Raw genomic sequence first — 16,932 nt, 5'->3', positions numbered from 1 at the left:
ACGTAATTATTAAAAACAAAATTGTAAACTCAAACTAAGAAAATACAGCTGAGATTAAAGACTGTCTGTAATCAAAAACTTAACCATTAAAATAGCTTCCGTTTTGCGTTCTAAAGGCATATTCTGAATTTTGTGTTAACGGAAAGAAGCGCTGGATAATTTATCGAGGTACATACAAATTGTTTGATCCAAAACTGTTACTTTAAATAGTTGTACTATTCTTTACTCATTTTCGCTTGTAAACTCCAGCATTCGCTTTTTATAATGTTAAAACAATTATAATAGTTTTCAAATCGGAGTGTACATTGTACACAAAAACATTTGAATCTTAAAGGGACTTAAAATATGTATTTGATCTTTTCCAAAAATATAACCACATATTTTATACGTGAAAGGAAAACCGATTCCTTGCGGTAAAGCATATCTCAGCGCTGTCGTGTTGAACGTGTACCCATGGCATGGTGTGATTTAGAAGTTGGTCCTTTATAATACTTTGATAACGTTTTGCTAGTACGGGTCGGTCGGGTGTTGCTGCTGCCCCGTTCTGGTTTTTCCATGTCTGTCCTTAGTGGCAAGTCATCGTCTTCATCCCATCTAGGGTTTTTTTTTTCTTCAGCGTCAAAATCTTCGACGGTAGCATCCATCTTTAATTTACGGCCACGGCGGTTTCGTGAGGATGAAGAACTAACATCAGTGCGCTCCGACTTATCCCTAAAAATGTGGTAAAAATTTAATAAAAAAGTCTGTATAAAGAAATTTACAACTCACTCTTTAACGGGAATCGTGTTTTCTTCTCCAGCTTTCATTCCACGATTCAGCAGGGCAAGTTCACGCTCGGCAATGGCTTTCTTATGCTCATCTGCCGATTCCGCTGCGCTAAGCTTGGTCGTGGAATCGGCCAGTTGTTTCACAGGTTCTTCATGATTGCCTCGCTTCAGCTGCTGCTGTTGCTCCTGGGCCTGTTTTATAGAGCGCTTTAGCGCACTTCTGAGGGTGTCGCGGGAGTTTTCAGGCGGTACATCCTTTCCCAACTGAGAAAGACCGATCGCCTCCAAAAGCTTTTGTCCGAGCGCAGCTTTGACTTCCGACTTCCGAGCGGATACCGAGCCTGCTTTGCTATCATCAGTATCGTCACTAGCTCCATTGTCCGGGGCTGGCTCACACACTTCGGCATTTTCTTTCGCATTAATGGCTTTGGCCTTAGGATCGCAAATGGCTTCCGAGACGGTACTTGTGGGTGCCTGTGTCAGCTGACCCGAAGTTTCTTTTCTGGCAGTTGCCACACTTGTAATTTTCTTTGATTGTCTAAATAAAATCTGTTTTGTACTGGGACTTATTTCTTTAGAATTCTTCAAATCAGGGGATCCGCTGTTATCGAGCAGTATGACTTCAGAAGGTTCTGATGTACGGATGTCTGTTTTGCGCCTTTTAGACTGCGTAGAGCTGTAGTCATCCTCAATGTATTTCACATCCTGCTGATCGACTTCCAGATGCGGTTGGGGATCGACCAGTACAATATCTTCCAAATTATCTACACTGTCAGAACCAATACAACTCTGACGATTATTTCGCTGGTCTTTTGTTTCTTGTTGTTGCTGTTTAAGGAGCGAGATAAGCGTCTCATTTAGAGCGTCGGCCGGATTTGATCCGAACTGCGAAAAAAGCATAGAGTTCATATTCGATAGTTCGTTGCTAACATAAGCTGCTTTTGAAGTTGATACCGAAATTATGGGGCGCGTCCTGTCAACAGCAAGTAAATCAGGGGCACGCATTTTTCGTTGATGTCGTTTGACCGTTGGAACGCTAACCGTCTTTTTGTGACGTAGCGGCTGCGGTTCCTGCTCCGTGGGACTTGACGGTACTAATTGAACCGACGTTTCTGGAGGCAGTTTATAAGGCATTGCACTGGATAAGTCAGCCAGCTTAAGTACATCTTTAGTCGCCTGCGATGAAGTGCTTGTAGAAGCGGACGCGATAACAGAGGAAAGTGGATGCTGATCCTGTTGCTGAACCACAGGCACCATTGGGGCCAAATATGGACCCAGAAGTTGTGTGAGATCTGTGTCTTGAAGAAGGTTGGTGTCCGACATAATAACAGCGAACTTTGAACTCTTTAAGCGGGACATTTGCTCATCGCAGTTTTCTGCTGTCACCGGCCATTTTAGTGCCTTGAGAATGAGCATCAACAAGTCTGGATCCCTAATAACGCTTCCCAGGAAAATTGCATCAGTGAGGCTTTTCACATTGGGCATTGACGTTGACGGTGCTGAAACATGCGAATCAACCGATATAGTTAAATCGAGTGTGTTCGGCTTTGTCTTCGTTTGACTTTGGACAATTTTCTTCAGTTTTGGCAGAGCCGTTTGAAGAAATAGTTCTTCATCCTCCCTCTTCTTTTTTGGCGCCGCAAAGATCATGTGCTCCGGCAGTGCTTCCTCCACGGAAGGTTCACCCCCATATTGGGGCACTAGTGTAGTTGTAACCAGTGGTCTGACATCCTCAATAGGATTTCGATTCTGCGCACACTTAAGCAATGAAACCTGTCCGGTACGCATGGCTTTAATGTTGTTTAATGTATTTTTAAGATTTCTACTTTTCTGCTGAAACAAATTACTGTCCTGGGATTTCCTTCCTGCACTGCTAGCATTTAAAGAAATATCAACGGAAGCTTTGACCGTATTTCTGCTACCGGTCAGGTTGCTATTTCCGGGATTGTCCTCTGTTTGGACTTCAGGTATATTGCCCGTAATACGCCCATGCGTCTGGATAAAATTTATTACTCCTGTCGGCGATAGTTTTGTCTCTGGACTCCTCATTGCGTTAGAACCCAATGATTCTGTATTTAGGGGCACCAAAGACGGAAGATACTGCATAGTCCGCTGAGCGATAGACAGTGGGGCCGATCCATACCTAGTATCCACAAAAACGCTGTTGCGGCGCCCTGTTTCCATATTGTTTCTTACTGCTCCAGATGGTTTGCTTAGAGAAGAGGACGAGGATGGTGCAGCCAAGAGGTTTTCCCCGGTTTTTAGGGCCAACTCCTGGGAACTGGCCGGTTGGGGATTCGGTGCGGTGTTTCTGGACTCCGGCGCCCGGGTCAGCAAAATGGGCCGAAATTCATCGGTTTCCGCTTGGACTTCTTCGGTTCGGTGGGGAATTTGGGTGGCTGGAACGCTCAGCCGTGCAGCTGCAGCTTCCCTCGCATTCTTAGGCTACAATTTTTAATAAATTGTGAACTTTATGATTTTAAGTGTAATATATCAGTTTACCAGTGTACTAAGGAGAAAGTCCCGAAACACGAGCTGAGTATGTTTCGCTATATTTGAAAGCGACGCTGTTGCCTCGACTTGGCGGTAACAAGATTTGCAGAGCACTTTTGGCAGAGGATCTTCTTCAGCAACCTAAAAAGAAATAGATTTGTTAAATGTGAAGTCTTGTTTATTGTCGGGCGGTTGAGAATGTCGGGCGCTCTTGTTTCAATACTTTTCCATTAAATTTGTCGCAGCGCCATGCGGAAGATCCTTTCTGTTTACTTACATTTAGGTAAAGGTGTCGCGATATTTTATCCTTCAGTCCCTGTGTTTTAAAAATAAACACACTCTCGACCACGGAATTCGTTTTGCTCTTCGTGTTGGCTGCGCAAATGCGGCACAAGTGCTCAAATTGAGCATCCATGTTCCGACTTTCGATGCGCCTTCTATTCCCTAACTTAAAGCTTCAAGCACAACATGCTGACGGCAAACAACAGAAACGATTTTTAAAAATCTCCCAGGGGTACGGTGTAATAAGCTCACTTTAGTTAACGCCGAATTTAGACACACACACTATCGATTGCAATGCAGCTCGCCTTGCCCACTACTTCGTTTTCATAAATTTTTACACTTGCAATTTGAGAAAGTCGTCGCGCGGTCACTGAGAGCGCGCAAAACAAATGGCAGAATGAAAAACAAATAATAACAAACTGTAAATGTATTGATCATTGAAAGCGGAGAGCGCAAGTCCGAAGCGGAGAGAGAGCACAAAAGAGAGAGAAACAGAAGCAGATCTTTGCTTTCTTCTTTTTACGTTGTTCGCAATCGCTATGCTATGTTTTTATGGAAAATTATATTTTTCCTTTAATTCTTTGTTTGAAAGCTTTGCAGGTTTGTTTTTTGTCACAACGAACGTTTGGAATTACGACCAGAAACAAAACAGTAGTTTTTTCACTTGATATAGACTTTAGCCACAACGATTTCACCAGCACTTGCGTTGCGCCGAGAAAACGAAACAAAACTGAGCGAAATAAATGTTGCTGCCGTTTGCCATTACACTCACCACCCACCCATACTAATGCATTTCCGCACGCACACAGTTGTGTGCTGACGGCTTACAGTACTCTTTCTCTGCTCTCGCCTCTCCTACGTTGTTCGTACCGCCGGCGATGGTGTGCGTGCTCCCTGACTGTTGCTTGTATTAAACACTTACACGACTTTTGTTTCTATTTTTCGAGTGCTGGTGCATGTGTGTGAGGGCTTGATGTCCGTCTGTTTCATGGCGCACAGCCAGTTTTCCGCTCTATCCATGTGGCCTCAATGGCGTAAATGTAGTCGGCTGGTTTTTCTTTTCACAAGGTTTTTTGAGACCGGGTACATTGGGTCTATAAAAATTCAGTTGCCGGCAATTGCATTTTTATAAGTTTGCTAAAGTATTATAACTTCTCTTATTGAAATACGTACATATGTATTTGTTTACATATGTATAAATATTTCCGCACGTAAAGTAAAAACGACATGCTTGCTTATAAACTGTTTGTGCGCCTTATTTACCTAACTTAAAAGTAATGAGCACCAAGCAGTCGATTCCTCTGAATAAAGCTCTCTCCTTATACTAAAACTAGTTGGCGTTCCTTTTGATAGTGTCCGTTGTTTTCCGTGTACGTGCTTTAGAGCTTGTGCCTCTGATCTTTCTTTCTTTGCATTTCTGCTGTTTCCCTGCGTTATTGTGATTCATTTATTTCGATGTATGTGTACTTTTACGCCAAAACGTGGCCATAGGAAAAAATTAGTCCGGTTTTACTGTCGTTTATATTTCAAACGAAAATCAAGCGAAATACTGCCTTTGTATTAGCAAACAGGCCGTTGTGAGCGTACTGGAACTTGTTCGGTAAGTTGAGAAAACAGTGTCTTCATTTTGATGTAAAACAAATAAGTAGGCAAACTTTTTGAATTTTCTTGAAGTTCAAAGTATGCAGAATAGAGGGTTTTTAGACGAATTCCGATTACACAGTCATGTTTATGTATGCATATACATACACATGTGTACATACATATGTACACTGGCACTTAAAATAACAGCAATATAAAATAGACTTTGTGTGATGGCATGTTACTTCAAAATGTTTGTAAATCAACTAGTGATCAGTTTTACTTTTAAATACAACATATATATATTTATTATACTGGCTATGCAACGTTTTTTAACATGATTATGAAACATGTTTTTCTATGGACATACATATACATACATACGTATGTATGTGCTACATATGAATATTCCTTGGGTTTATATGCATCCGTTCGCCAAAAGGTATGCAAGCAATTCAGTTATAAAATGGTATTGGATTGGATAAAATGGACCGTCTGGTTGTTTTCTTAATATTATCATTTTTGAAACATATTTAATCACATAAATATGTATAATATTAAACTGATATCCCAAATTTATAATTTTCATTTGTGTTGTAACTTTAAAACTGGTTTAAACTTATTTTTTACCAAATGAGTGGTACAAAGGATTTGAAACACTCATTCCAATTAAATCATGCATTCGAGGAAGGAGCCAAACGACCATTTCTACCTTTGTATGTGTTAAATAAGTAAAAAAGAATGCAAATAAAGCGCGTCCTTCCTTAGGGCTACATTTCTGTCATATCACGAGGGTGTTTTTGGCCTTTCTGTGCACCTTTGCGGAGAGTAAATTTATTTCAGTCAAAAGTTTGGGTCATTTGCCTCCAGATATAATGAATTTATATTTTTGATCAGTATCAACAGCAGAGTGCATATAGCCGTATTCGTCTGTCCTTCAGTCCGACGGTCACAAGATAGTTGCTTCCTCAGTATTAAAGCTAGATATAAAGAAACTTTTGAAAAAGTCCAGATCGAGCCACTATATCATATGGCTGCCCTAGGAATAATTGAAAGAACCCATCAGGTTCTTATATAATTTCATCCCTTTTTTCATCTTTTTCAAATTTTACCATGTTGTATATATTGTATCTAATTTTCTTGATTACATTACTTAAACTTTAAAAATTATTCGTCATAATGGACGTTTTAGGCGAAAAGAAAGTGTACTTTTAGGCTGACAGATTCAATGCAATGCTGGTATACATTTAATACATCAGTAACCAAACCAATTCAAATTCGCGATAGCCTTACTTATGAAAAAAAATTTTAAATTATCACTCACCTTATGATAGTCAACAAAAAGATACCTTATGCTAAGAATCCGTAACAGTAAAAATATCAGTAATAAGGTCTTCTGAAATACCTTCCTATACCTAAAATATATTTTTGGTCTGTCTGCTATTTGACTTTATTCATAACCAACAATGGGTTCAGACAGCAAAATACGTTACCCTAGTCTGTGTGAAGTTGTGGCATACACATTTTGACTTTTAGCCGTCGAGTTGTAGACCGAGTTCTTGCAAGCGCTGAACTCATTGCATTGAATGCTAGACCTGAATGTTGGGTGCATATACATTTTGCATTGTGCAAAACATTTTGTATTGGCCGGTAGCTGCCAATGCTCCGCTCCAAATTTTGAAGGAAATTGGAAAAGGATTGGTCCGACAGAGGCCACACCTTTGGTAAAGTTGTGAAGTCAATGTTGGATTGTCATAATGCATCATCAATTTAAAAATTAACTCAAAACAATTGCTCGCTTTTTGATAGGATCACAAACCTTTAATGTGGCACACGGGAGGCACTTACACATTGGCTTGTTTGGGTGGGGCAGAGGATGGGCACTCCTTTTTGTTTTAAAGAACGCGGAATGTGGATACTTAACTTAATTAACAGGTGAACCGCTAGTTAGCTTATTAAAATATAAATTCCATAAAATTAAAATATTAAACTTCACTTATTTTTGAGTACCTAATTTGGCCAAAAAAGACATTATACCCAGCACGAGTACAATTATGTTTGTATCTACTGTGAGGCCCGATTGCAAATCAGTAAGCTTGGCCATCAGCCTTTGGTGGCTGCTGGTCTAATCTTGCTTTCCAAGTTTTGTTGTGGATCGTGTACTGCCTTTGCCTGCCTTTTGCAGGGCTGTCGCTATTTTCACGAATTCGCTCCAAATGTTGCACACCAACGTATTGGTGTGGCTGAGGCTCAGGCAAAGTTACACACACAACGAATAGTAATGGATTTTGTGACGTCTCGATTATAAAGTTTCGGGTTATAAAAAAAGGAATTGGGTTTGATTTAAAAGGCCTTAAAGGTTCTGTACGCACCAAACAAAGAAAAATTCGCATACTGTAAGAGTTTTAGAATGCAGAGCAAAAATTGTATAGTTGTAAGTGTGCAGAGTTGACTGTGGTGTAATACTGTGCTCGCCTTATTCCGATTCGTTATAGTCAGAAATACCGACTCGACGCTTTTGTAATGCATTAATAGTCAAGGCAGCTTTCGTGTTGTGTGCATTTGGAAAGCAAAGCAAATTGGCCAGAGGCACCCTTAACCCGGATGACTTTCCTCTGCCCATGCTTCAAAACCACCCATCTAGTTTAGGTACTTCACGAACTTGAACTGGTTGGACCACTGGATGTACAGGAGAGGGTAACGAGGGCGTGTAACGCTATTTATTCGAGACGTCGCCCTTGCATATAGAAGGAAGTAAGTGCCACTGCATATTGAAGGATGTTCTGCCAAGTACCGGTTATACACAGCTCTTCCGCATTGCAACGGCCTCGGCGAATCGCAATCCTCCCAAGCTTAGGCAATAAGAGGCCTTATAGTTCCCCGTTGGCTAAACGGCCTTGGGGTAATAAGCTTTTGCTTGCTGAAATTATAAAAGTAGCACCGCTGCGGCTGCAAGGTGTTGTGAAGTACTGCTACAGTTTCAAATCCGGTTTATTCAACTTACAATGCTGTTCGTTGTTTCTTAACTTTGAGCTACAAGTGTGACAATATTATTAAATGAACCACAAAACCGGCTTTGTACAAATCGTCTAATATGAAAACTAATACGAACTCATTTCTTAATAGGTATAGCATATCTCATGACTTTTTGTAATTATTTTCATTAAGTAATTAAGCTGTAGAGAAATTAATCAATCATTAAACGAGTATCAAGACTAACACGGTTTAATTGTTAGGAGCTTAAAAAGTCTACGCATAATATGTATCCAAAAATTTATGAAATAGTTTAATAGTTTATCGTTAATTGCCGAAATCAGTTCTTTAATTATTAGCCACGTCAAACAGAACAAAATTAAAAGTCAATCCGATCTTAGCAAAAACGTAAGGCGAGTCTCTGCGCCAAATCATGCTAAAATACAACAACTTGCTTCCAACTAAGGCGTGGCCCGCGGTTCCGGTAATAGCAGCCTGACGGCTGTTCTACTCGCCACCATTTACGCTGTGCTTGATCTGTACAATACGATTGCTTAAAGTGCCACGCCCCTTCTCTTCAGTTCCTACCCCAAACGTTGGAGAACGGGAAGGTCAAGCTATTACCAGCAAGTTAAGATGCCTTTTGTAGTCTTAGTAAATTAGAAGGGTATAGTAGTTATTAGTATTAGTATTAGTATTAGTAAGTTTAATACTAAGTGTCTCGAATTCTGGATTTCGTTTTCCTAAAACTGAATTCCTAAAAGGTTCGAAACTTATTGATATGTTTTCAATGCTAAAGAGCTTAACAAATTGTTGATAAAAGTAAATCTAATCATTTTGATTCGCAGGTGTGACTGCAAACTTGTCCATTTTCGTTATAATTGAAACATACATAATTAATTTTTATATCATTAGAAAGGCAAACTGTGTGCGTTGCCCAAAAGTGGACGCATTTAACACATAATACTTTCAAATACTTACCTCAAGACACAAAAAAAGATTGTGCGCGAAGGAATTTCATGACAATCGAACGGATTTTGCTTATCATTGAGTTAGAGGCTGGAATAAATTGGACTACAAGTAGCCAAAGTGGAATTGTATGAGCAAGGGCAAGTCGATTAATGTAGTCTGGCATGCCCCAAACACCTAAGACAAAAATTGCTATACACAAAAAGTCACCAAGAGATATGCGTTTGAAAATGATACTAATGATGAAAAGGTCTCCGCAGTGTTTACAATTTTACAGGCCGTTTACATTTTTGATTTGTCACTCACTTCATTAATAAGTTTAATGCGCTAAATTTCGAAAAAATATATGATTTAATTAAGTTTTTAACAGCAATGACTTTTTCAATTAACGGAACCATTGTATTTTTTCTTTTTCATTTATTAATCAAGACTTAAACGCAATGTTCAAATATTTCAAGTATACCGAAAAATGAAGGCTCTGACCGATTCGAATTGCATGTGTAAGCAAAGATACGTGTTTACTTGTGGGATAACCACTTTATCGAAAACACAATAGCCAAGTTTTGAGGGCCAACAATTTCGCAGTCATTTTCGACTAAGCTTTTTTCTAACTGAATAAACTTGCAGAAAGTCAATGCGTGCTAACCGTTGATCATATTTGGACAGGTTTCATATATATATATAAAAGGAGTTTGCCAACCGCCTGTGTTACGGTTAGTTACGGTTACTGAGTCATAGGCCATTCCATTTTATCAGCTATTACCGAGAAAAAGAATTTGCTTTACCTTAGCAATACGAATTTATGAATTTGATCATAAGGGCCTTAAATAACTGGAAGCGGCTAAACTATAAAAATTATATAACTTCTTAAACAAAGTAAGAAATATTCAACAATACGCTTCGCTCTCCACTCTCATAAAAAATCGTGTGAAACATAATCCAGCCAAGAAAAAAAAATTAATAAATAAAAAATTAGATTAATTCGCATGCTTTGCTCAAACCATCAGGTTGAATCGCCGTTCACCAGAACCCCTTTACTTCAGCTGCTGTTTACAGCTTTTGCTTGGCTTTGGTTGGCTGCTTTGGCCTAGTTCTTGGTCGTTGCCGTGTTTCCAAGTCGGTTTTACTTTCAATTCTATGGCTCGGAATTGCCCACGTTGGACAATAGCTAGAGTAAAGCTATGTGTGGGGCATGGCAATTGAATTTATCAAGGGCAATTTAGCTGGGAGGTATTAATTTTAAAAGTGATTGAGAGGTCTTCCTTCGATCCCATTAATTAAGTCCTAGCCCATGTTGAAGTTGTAGGCATTTTTTAATTCAAGCACCGTAATCCACTATACAAGCGATCAAAAAACCTGCTGCCTAAAATAAAATGTAGCGAAAAAGGTAACAATATTTCACAATCGCCTTGGTAAATAGTTTCCCAGCCAGGCCGCCTTTGTTGGCCAGAGGGTGGATATTGTTGGAGTTTCAACAATCAACAAAGCCCGCTCGTAGACGGCTTGAAAATGATCGTGGGCTGTGGATGAAATTCTCAGCGAAATACTGGAATTCAGTAAGAATATAGGTCTGGTCTACATTTTTGATAAGTGGTATAAGAAAAACGTAGCCACTGCAATGGCACAAGCGTTACGTTTACTCTTACTTTCAAAAGCTTAAGAGATAAAAACGTGCCCGAGCGCGTACAACAACAACTCAGTCAATAACAGTCTGTTATTGTAAAGTAACAGTCGGGTCTAAGCGTGGCTGAGACCAAGCTTGGCCCAAAAGCCTGGCTTCGAAACTTGGTTGGCTGGCTGGCTGAGCTTGCCGAGACTTGAGACTCGAGTGTCGAGACACTCACTCTGCACAGTCGCGCTGTATAGTTGCTTCGATTAGGACGTGTGGTTCGCTTTAGCGCACGGTAAGCAGAGACGCCGAGGGTCACCCGATCTCCCGAACTTGTCAGACGGTCTAACTGATTGCATTAAGCCACCGCCAATTTTGGGGCACTTAATTGCCTATTGATTTGGTAAACGCGTTGAAATAAAATCTAAGACCTAGTTTAACTGAACATTGCAATCGGCCGAAAATATAACATTTGTAGAAAGCAGCTTCAACTGCATTTCGCAGTTTAGCCGAAGAGCTGAAGCGTGTGTGTCGGTGGTAAACTTTGCGTTAAAAAGAAAGTTTTCGCTGAATATATGTACAAGCATCAACAAACAAAATAAAAACGTGCAAGTTTTGTTTTATTTTGTTGCGCATTTTCCTCTCCGCGCTCCAGACTAGCTCCAATATGGAGGTGTCCGCGAATACCGTACGGGAAATCTAAATCAAAAGCCGATCTTCAATTCGATCTCTTTGCATTTTGGTTCAGCAATCTTTTCCATGGAAACTACAAAACAAACGGCGGTCACTGCAGAGTCTCACGTGAAAAACTAAAATCTGAAAAACCGAACTAAAAACCGCTTGCCAAAAAGCAATGGAGAAAAACTAAGTGTTGTAATCTGTAAACGTGTGTGTGAGCTATGCATCGTCGCGTTGGCTAAAGCCAAACGAAAGCTCGAATAATAGGGGCAGAAACTAAATCTGCTTGCAACAATACAAACACGTCCTAACAAAGTGCAGTCACAGCCACAAAGCCGCAGTCGCGGAATAAACCAGACACACCATTAACAAAATTGTAACACAAGGCTCAAAAAATCTAAATTGAAAAATTGCGACACTGCCTTCTTAGTTATTTAGCAATTGTATTCAACAAAACAGAGGTTTTCTCAACGGCAACTGCCTCCGTTACTGGTGCGGTGGCTGCTGCAGTTCAGTTCCCCCACGTCCCGCGCTCTCAACCGCTTTTTTTATCCGTCAAGCGCGGGTATTGGTATTTTAAATTCTGTGAACTAACCCCAAAACGAAACTGAACCAACCACATCAAGAAAAATTTACAGTTACAGTTACGACGACGCGCCATACCTGCAATATGAAGTATTCAACAGGTCGACGAAACATTCTGTGTCTGCTGGGATTGTGCCTTCTGCTTTTAAAAACAGGTGAGTAATGCCCACTTGAGTGGAGAACACTCTGTTTGCTATACAAATGCAGGCAAAAACTTTAAAGAGCATGGGTTCAGGCAAAGGGCTGCAACACTCTACCCACTAGTCCTAGAAGAGTTGGTACTTAAATAAACCTTAAGACAACCAGATTGAGGAATTTGCACAAGAATTATTTTGCCTTTAATTCGCTTATTACCAAAGACGAAAGTATTCAAGTTAAGTAGTTTCGTGATTAATGCAGTTAAAATTTAGTAGAGTGTACTGTAGTGTATATGTATGCCTTGCCAAAAGTATGCTTTATTGCCTTGATCTTTTCTGAGTATATAGGCCCACATGTCCCAACTGCTTTCGTTCTTTTAAAACAGGGCCAACTAAATTTGAATCCTACGGCGCTTTTTAAAAATTATTTTGTTTGCTTGCTTCACTATGAATTTTGTCTTACCTCAATCAGATTCGGGACTTTGTGATGGAAATATGATGTTCCGCAAATAAAGGAAAACGTGTTTTGGACTCTGTTCCGGCTGCCTTGTTCGATCATACAATAGTCTAATGTCAAATTCAATCACCGTTGAAGAAGTCAAACCACCAGCTGTTAGGCACTTGTGTTGAGATCTATTGTCGCTACTCCGGCTAAAAGTTAAACGAGTTTCTTGCCATGTCCAAAAATTTGTATTTATTTAAAGCTACTCATTAAGCGGCGACATATGTTAAGATATATACAAAGTAAGAGTATTTACATTAGAGGATAGCTAATTGGGTATGTAGGTAAATACATAGTCTGATCAACTGCTCTATTTACCAGCGAACAATAACATAATTAAACATTTCGAGCATAACAAGCCTTACCGTGTCCAACTATTGGTCAGCTGGGCCGTCTACTCAACATACTGCTGGGTAGTGGTAATGGTAATGGAATTATGTAAGTTATGCCAATCAGCCAGCAGCCAACCAACCAGCTTATGACACAGATATTAATTGCATACAGCTCGCTGACTCGAATGAATAGGTTCGCTAAGTGAGTGAGTGTATCGGTGTAACCGAGCAAATGTGGCTATAATAACTGTTAATAATTTTCAAAACAGTTGACTTAATTGTTTATCCATTTTTTATGAATCATATGTATGCAAAATTTGACAAAAGAAAATTGAAACTACAAAAATGGCTTAGATTACGTTGTAAGGATTGACACCAAAAACATTAAAAAAATATCTTTTTATTACAAAAAATGTAAATTCATAATTTTTTGAACCTACATGAACACCTATTGGTCTACTTAATGTTTACACACTGTTCCATGTGGGACTGCATTTTTATACTCTTGCAGAGATTATTTTAATTTCAGTCAGAAGTTTGCAAATCTTCTTCATACCGTCCGTCCGTTTTTACACAAAGTGGTCTCTCAGTTTTCAAGCTATCTGCTATACCGCATCATACGTTGATACTTCCAAGAATATACATACAATATTCTTTATATAAGCACAATTGTGTCCTCTGACTGAAGTCAATGTATCCTCCGCAAGGGTATAGCGACTCTTGCATGACTTGATTTAGGAATAGTGGCAACACTTTCCATTTTGATGAACTCTGTCAATCTACATTTTGGAGTGTTTTTTAAGCCAAGCGAAAATACGCTTGGGTAAAACCTCAGATATGCCGCCACGGAAATATTTTCATGCGTAATTGCGAGAAAATGTTCACCGTAAGTGTTGAAGCATTTAATGTGCTACTGGTTTAATGCGAAAGTCGATGGCTGAAAGAAAAAGGTACGCGGCGGACGAAGCCAATGGCGAAAGTTGAACATTTGCAAGAACATTTGTTTAAGCGTGTGTTTAATGAATACTGTAACAAAGGGGGTCCAATCATAATTCAGTTTCAATGCCAGTTAGACCATTAGTATGGTGATCACGCCTCGACCTAATCATTTCGTCTCTTTTTAGCCGTTTATTACCGCAGGCAGTGTCAATGCTTACCGTGCGAAAGTTTTGGCGCACGCGGAAGATCGTCATTAAATTACTTGGCTAGGTCTTTGACTGTAACCTGAACACTTTATACGAGCATGTACAAGCACTGGCATGGCGCAACTTTGTTTTGCATGCACAACAGTGCACTTTCGCTTTTAAGCAGTATTCCAACGAGTCTGAGGCAAGCTTGAATAAATTTGCGCACAGCAATGGTAATCCCTGGATGTCGAAAGGCTCCAGATAATTTGCGTTGAATTGGACGTTGAAATTGTTGTCGGCACAGTAGAGGAGTACCAATAGACCACCAAACGGCAAACACCCAACTTCTCCTAACTTCTGCGCTTGCCTTACAAGCTTATTGTTAATGGTGCTGCTCACCTTGAAATGCAAACGCATTACAGTTGAAAATTATATTTGCTACGAATGGGCAATCTATTAAAACACTGCGTTAACCCGACGACGTCCATATCCGCAGCCCATGTAAATAGGGCTCTTGACGTCTCTATGCACCGTATCGTGAAATTAAATGGGGCTCAACGCAGCTGCTCCACTTAACACTCTTACACCTACTTTGTTACGACAAGGTAACTCTCTTTTTCCACTGAAAAAAGCTGCTTTGGTAGTAGAATGAATGAGTTGAACTTGCTACCCTACAACTACGACCATATAAAGTGATAGATAAGTCGATATAGCCATGTCCGTCCGTCCGTTTGTACGCAGCTGGTCTCACAGTTGTAAAGCTATCTGCATAAGACTTTCTCAAAAGTCTTCTTTCCATTGTTGGTATATATGCCGGAACGGATCACTATATCATAGAGCTGGCTTTTGGTTTTGGAAAAAAAACCGTAGTTTGTTTTTTTTTGATCTTATATTTGTTTTTTTTTCGGTTACACCCGGGTTTTTTTTAATATAATTACTGAAATAGTTTATTAGCTTCTGCTTGTCGAAGCTTGCTTTCTTTCTCGTTATGATTGTTTTTGGAGTGCTTAAACTTCTATTCGCGCAAAATTTCCATAATTTGTATTAAGATTTCACTGATACTTTAAGAATTTTCGATCGATATTTCCTAAGCCCCTGGTGACATGCCTCGACCTTATTGACTTGTTCTAAAGAACTCAATGGTGATTGTTTTGCTTGGCGATCGATGGTCCGGTACAAGGTTTGCTTATGTCAGTTGTGGCTTTTTCATTGTCTCCTTTGTGGGTATAAACTGGATTTTGCAGATGTTGTATGCAACGACCTTGACGCGATTGCCGTTGGGGATTCCGTTTTCGTTGATGTGTTTTGAGTTTGTTTCGTAGACCACGGCTTGGTAAATTTAAGTCGGAATTAAGGCTAAAGGCTCCCAAGGGCAAACTGCACCAGGTCAGCTGCTCTTCTCTGTTAAACACTCGGAGACGCAACTTCTTCATTTATCATATACTTTGCGGCACCGCAAAATGCTGCGCTGTTCACCTTTCACTTTCACCAGCCCCAATAAGACTCCAATGCGTAGTGTGTTCGCTTTAATAACGGTTGACGGGCTCATAGTGACAAGATGTTGGTCGCTACGGTGCGATTATGTGAGCCTATCGATTAGCGTTCCCCAACGATTGCATAATCACACTCATCTGTGTCGTTAGAGCATCATTAAGTGCTCGGCTTCAAAGGTAATACTTTGCAGGACAGTTGAACCCATTACGGACATTTCTGTGAAACCAGAGCACCCATCTGTTACTGTAAAACATAAAGCGAATGGCTGCGATTGTTATTCGACTCCCGCGAGAGCAGTGCATTTTAATTTCGTCCTCGCATTGTGTATAATTTTTAGTGGTAGATAGTTAAACACAAAACGCACTATTTGCCAGGTATTTTCGTTTTGTGTGAATTTTGTCTCCTTGGCGAATTTTACTCTCGCGTACCACGGCTCAATGCACCGCTTTTAGCAAACTCGCCACACCACCATTTCAATTTTTTCAATGTCACTTAGCAGCCACTTGAAGAAAGCAACAGGTTTTTTATACGTATAAAACGGATAGTTTGATGACATTTTTTGGAAAAGTTTGTTTTTTGATTTCAAGTAAAATTCAATTATAGATGGGTTGGTACGGCTACCAGGGGCAAAGCTCTGCGCAATACAGCTCTGATGGAGTGTTTTGCACTTTAGCTAGCAAACGATAAATTAAATGATAAAGTCAATGAACTATATTTCACCCGCCTGAGAGAGTTATGTATATCAACTCAACTCCTTCTTCTACGGACACAAATTCAAATTCTATAAGGTCCAATTAAATCAGCTTCAACTACTTTTCTAGAGGCAGCGCCAATTGTTTTACAAAAAGTTGACATTTAAGCCGCAATCGGCTAATTTGCATGGTCACGCTGCCGTCACCCATGAGCTGCTGCACTCGCAATTGCGCAGGGTGTGGTCCAGTAAGCCCCATTTAGCGTGGGAAAACGTTTCTCTACGAGTAACGGCTATAAAAATAATAAATATGTAACAAATTATTAAATTTTAAGTGTTTCAATATGAACTGCAGTTTGTTTTTTGAATGTATATTAAAAATATTAGGCGATCATCCGGCTAGGGCATAAGAAGGCTTCAATCGTAACTTACACGAAAATGCCATAAATTTATTATGACCCTGTCCAAAGGCGTTGCATAAATAGCAAGACGACATCGCGTAGGACTTGATAACAATGTACTTCATTCCCAGCTATTTTTTTCCACGCCCGACAGGCGATGCGGATTGGAAACTGTGTGCTGTGTACTGCCCTGCCTTGTATTTTATGAGATGTTTTTGGTCTGATTGCGTGCGAGCAATATTTCTTTGGTCTCCGAAGTGACAGCGTTATGTCCTGGTACTCCACAGCAAGCACGAGGCGCATAATTTATT

At 39.9% G+C, this 16,932-nt stretch overlaps 2 protein-coding genes across 17 annotated transcripts in view; one reads left to right on the top strand and one right to left on the bottom strand.

The window, feature by feature from the left end:
• Nucleotides 1-328: 328 nt before the first annotated feature.
• LOC120454547 lies at nucleotides 329-4,257 on the bottom strand. Of its 2 annotated transcripts, XM_039639939.1 has the most exons (5): nucleotides 3,795-4,257; nucleotides 3,538-3,731; nucleotides 3,270-3,401; nucleotides 769-3,212; nucleotides 329-711 (listed from the first exon to the last, which is right to left on the bottom strand). In XM_039639939.1, the coding sequence occupies exons 2-5, from the start codon at nucleotides 3,673-3,675 to the stop codon at nucleotides 426-428; spliced, it is 3,000 nt and encodes a 999-aa protein (XP_039495873.1). In that variant the 5' UTR covers nucleotides 3,676-3,731; nucleotides 3,795-4,257; the 3' UTR covers nucleotides 329-425. The 2 variants fall into 2 exon arrangements, with proteins under 2 accessions (XP_039495873.1, XP_039495864.1); XM_039639930.1 differs by having other exon boundaries at nucleotides 3,538-4,257.
• A 6,579-nt stretch (nucleotides 4,258-10,836) lies between these two features.
• The window catches only part of LOC120445319 (mucin-5AC), a 30,899-nt gene continuing 24,803 nt past the window's right edge, over nucleotides 10,837-16,932 (top strand). For 3 of the 15 annotated variants that reach the window (XM_039625687.2, XM_039625679.2, XM_039625726.2), the window contains exons 1-2: nucleotides 10,934-10,969; nucleotides 11,991-12,092. In XM_039625687.2, coding sequence (XP_039481621.1) covers nucleotides 12,023-12,092 — 70 coding nt within the window. In that variant the 5' untranslated portion in view covers nucleotides 10,934-10,969; nucleotides 11,991-12,022. Of the gene's footprint in view, nucleotides 10,970-11,990; nucleotides 12,093-16,932 lie in introns of all 15 variants that reach the window. The other 12 variants (XM_039625736.2, XM_039625704.2, XM_039625644.1 and 9 more) reach the window with 11 other exon arrangements.

Source organism: Drosophila santomea, chromosome 2L, assembly GCF_016746245.2.
Source record: "Drosophila santomea strain STO CAGO 1482 chromosome 2L, Prin_Dsan_1.1, whole genome shotgun sequence".
NCBI classification, from domain to species: domain Eukaryota; kingdom Metazoa; phylum Arthropoda; class Insecta; order Diptera; family Drosophilidae; genus Drosophila; species Drosophila santomea.
Note: the sequence above shows the minus strand (reverse complement) of the source record. Positions and strands in the feature narration are given on the sequence as shown.

Coding starts and splice junctions, on each gene's coding strand:
- LOC120454547 (XM_039639930.1), bottom strand. CDS start 3,675: ATGGATGCTCAATTTGAGCACTTGTGCCGCATTTGCGCAGCCAACACG. Junction 3,402..3,537: donor CGCGACACCTTTACCTAAAT/GTAAGTAAACAG, acceptor ATTTCTTTTTAG/GTTGCTGAAGAAGATCCTCT. Junction 3,213..3,269: donor ACTTTCTCCTTAGTACACTG/GTAAACTGATAT, acceptor TAAAAATTGTAG/CCTAAGAATGCGAGGGAAGC.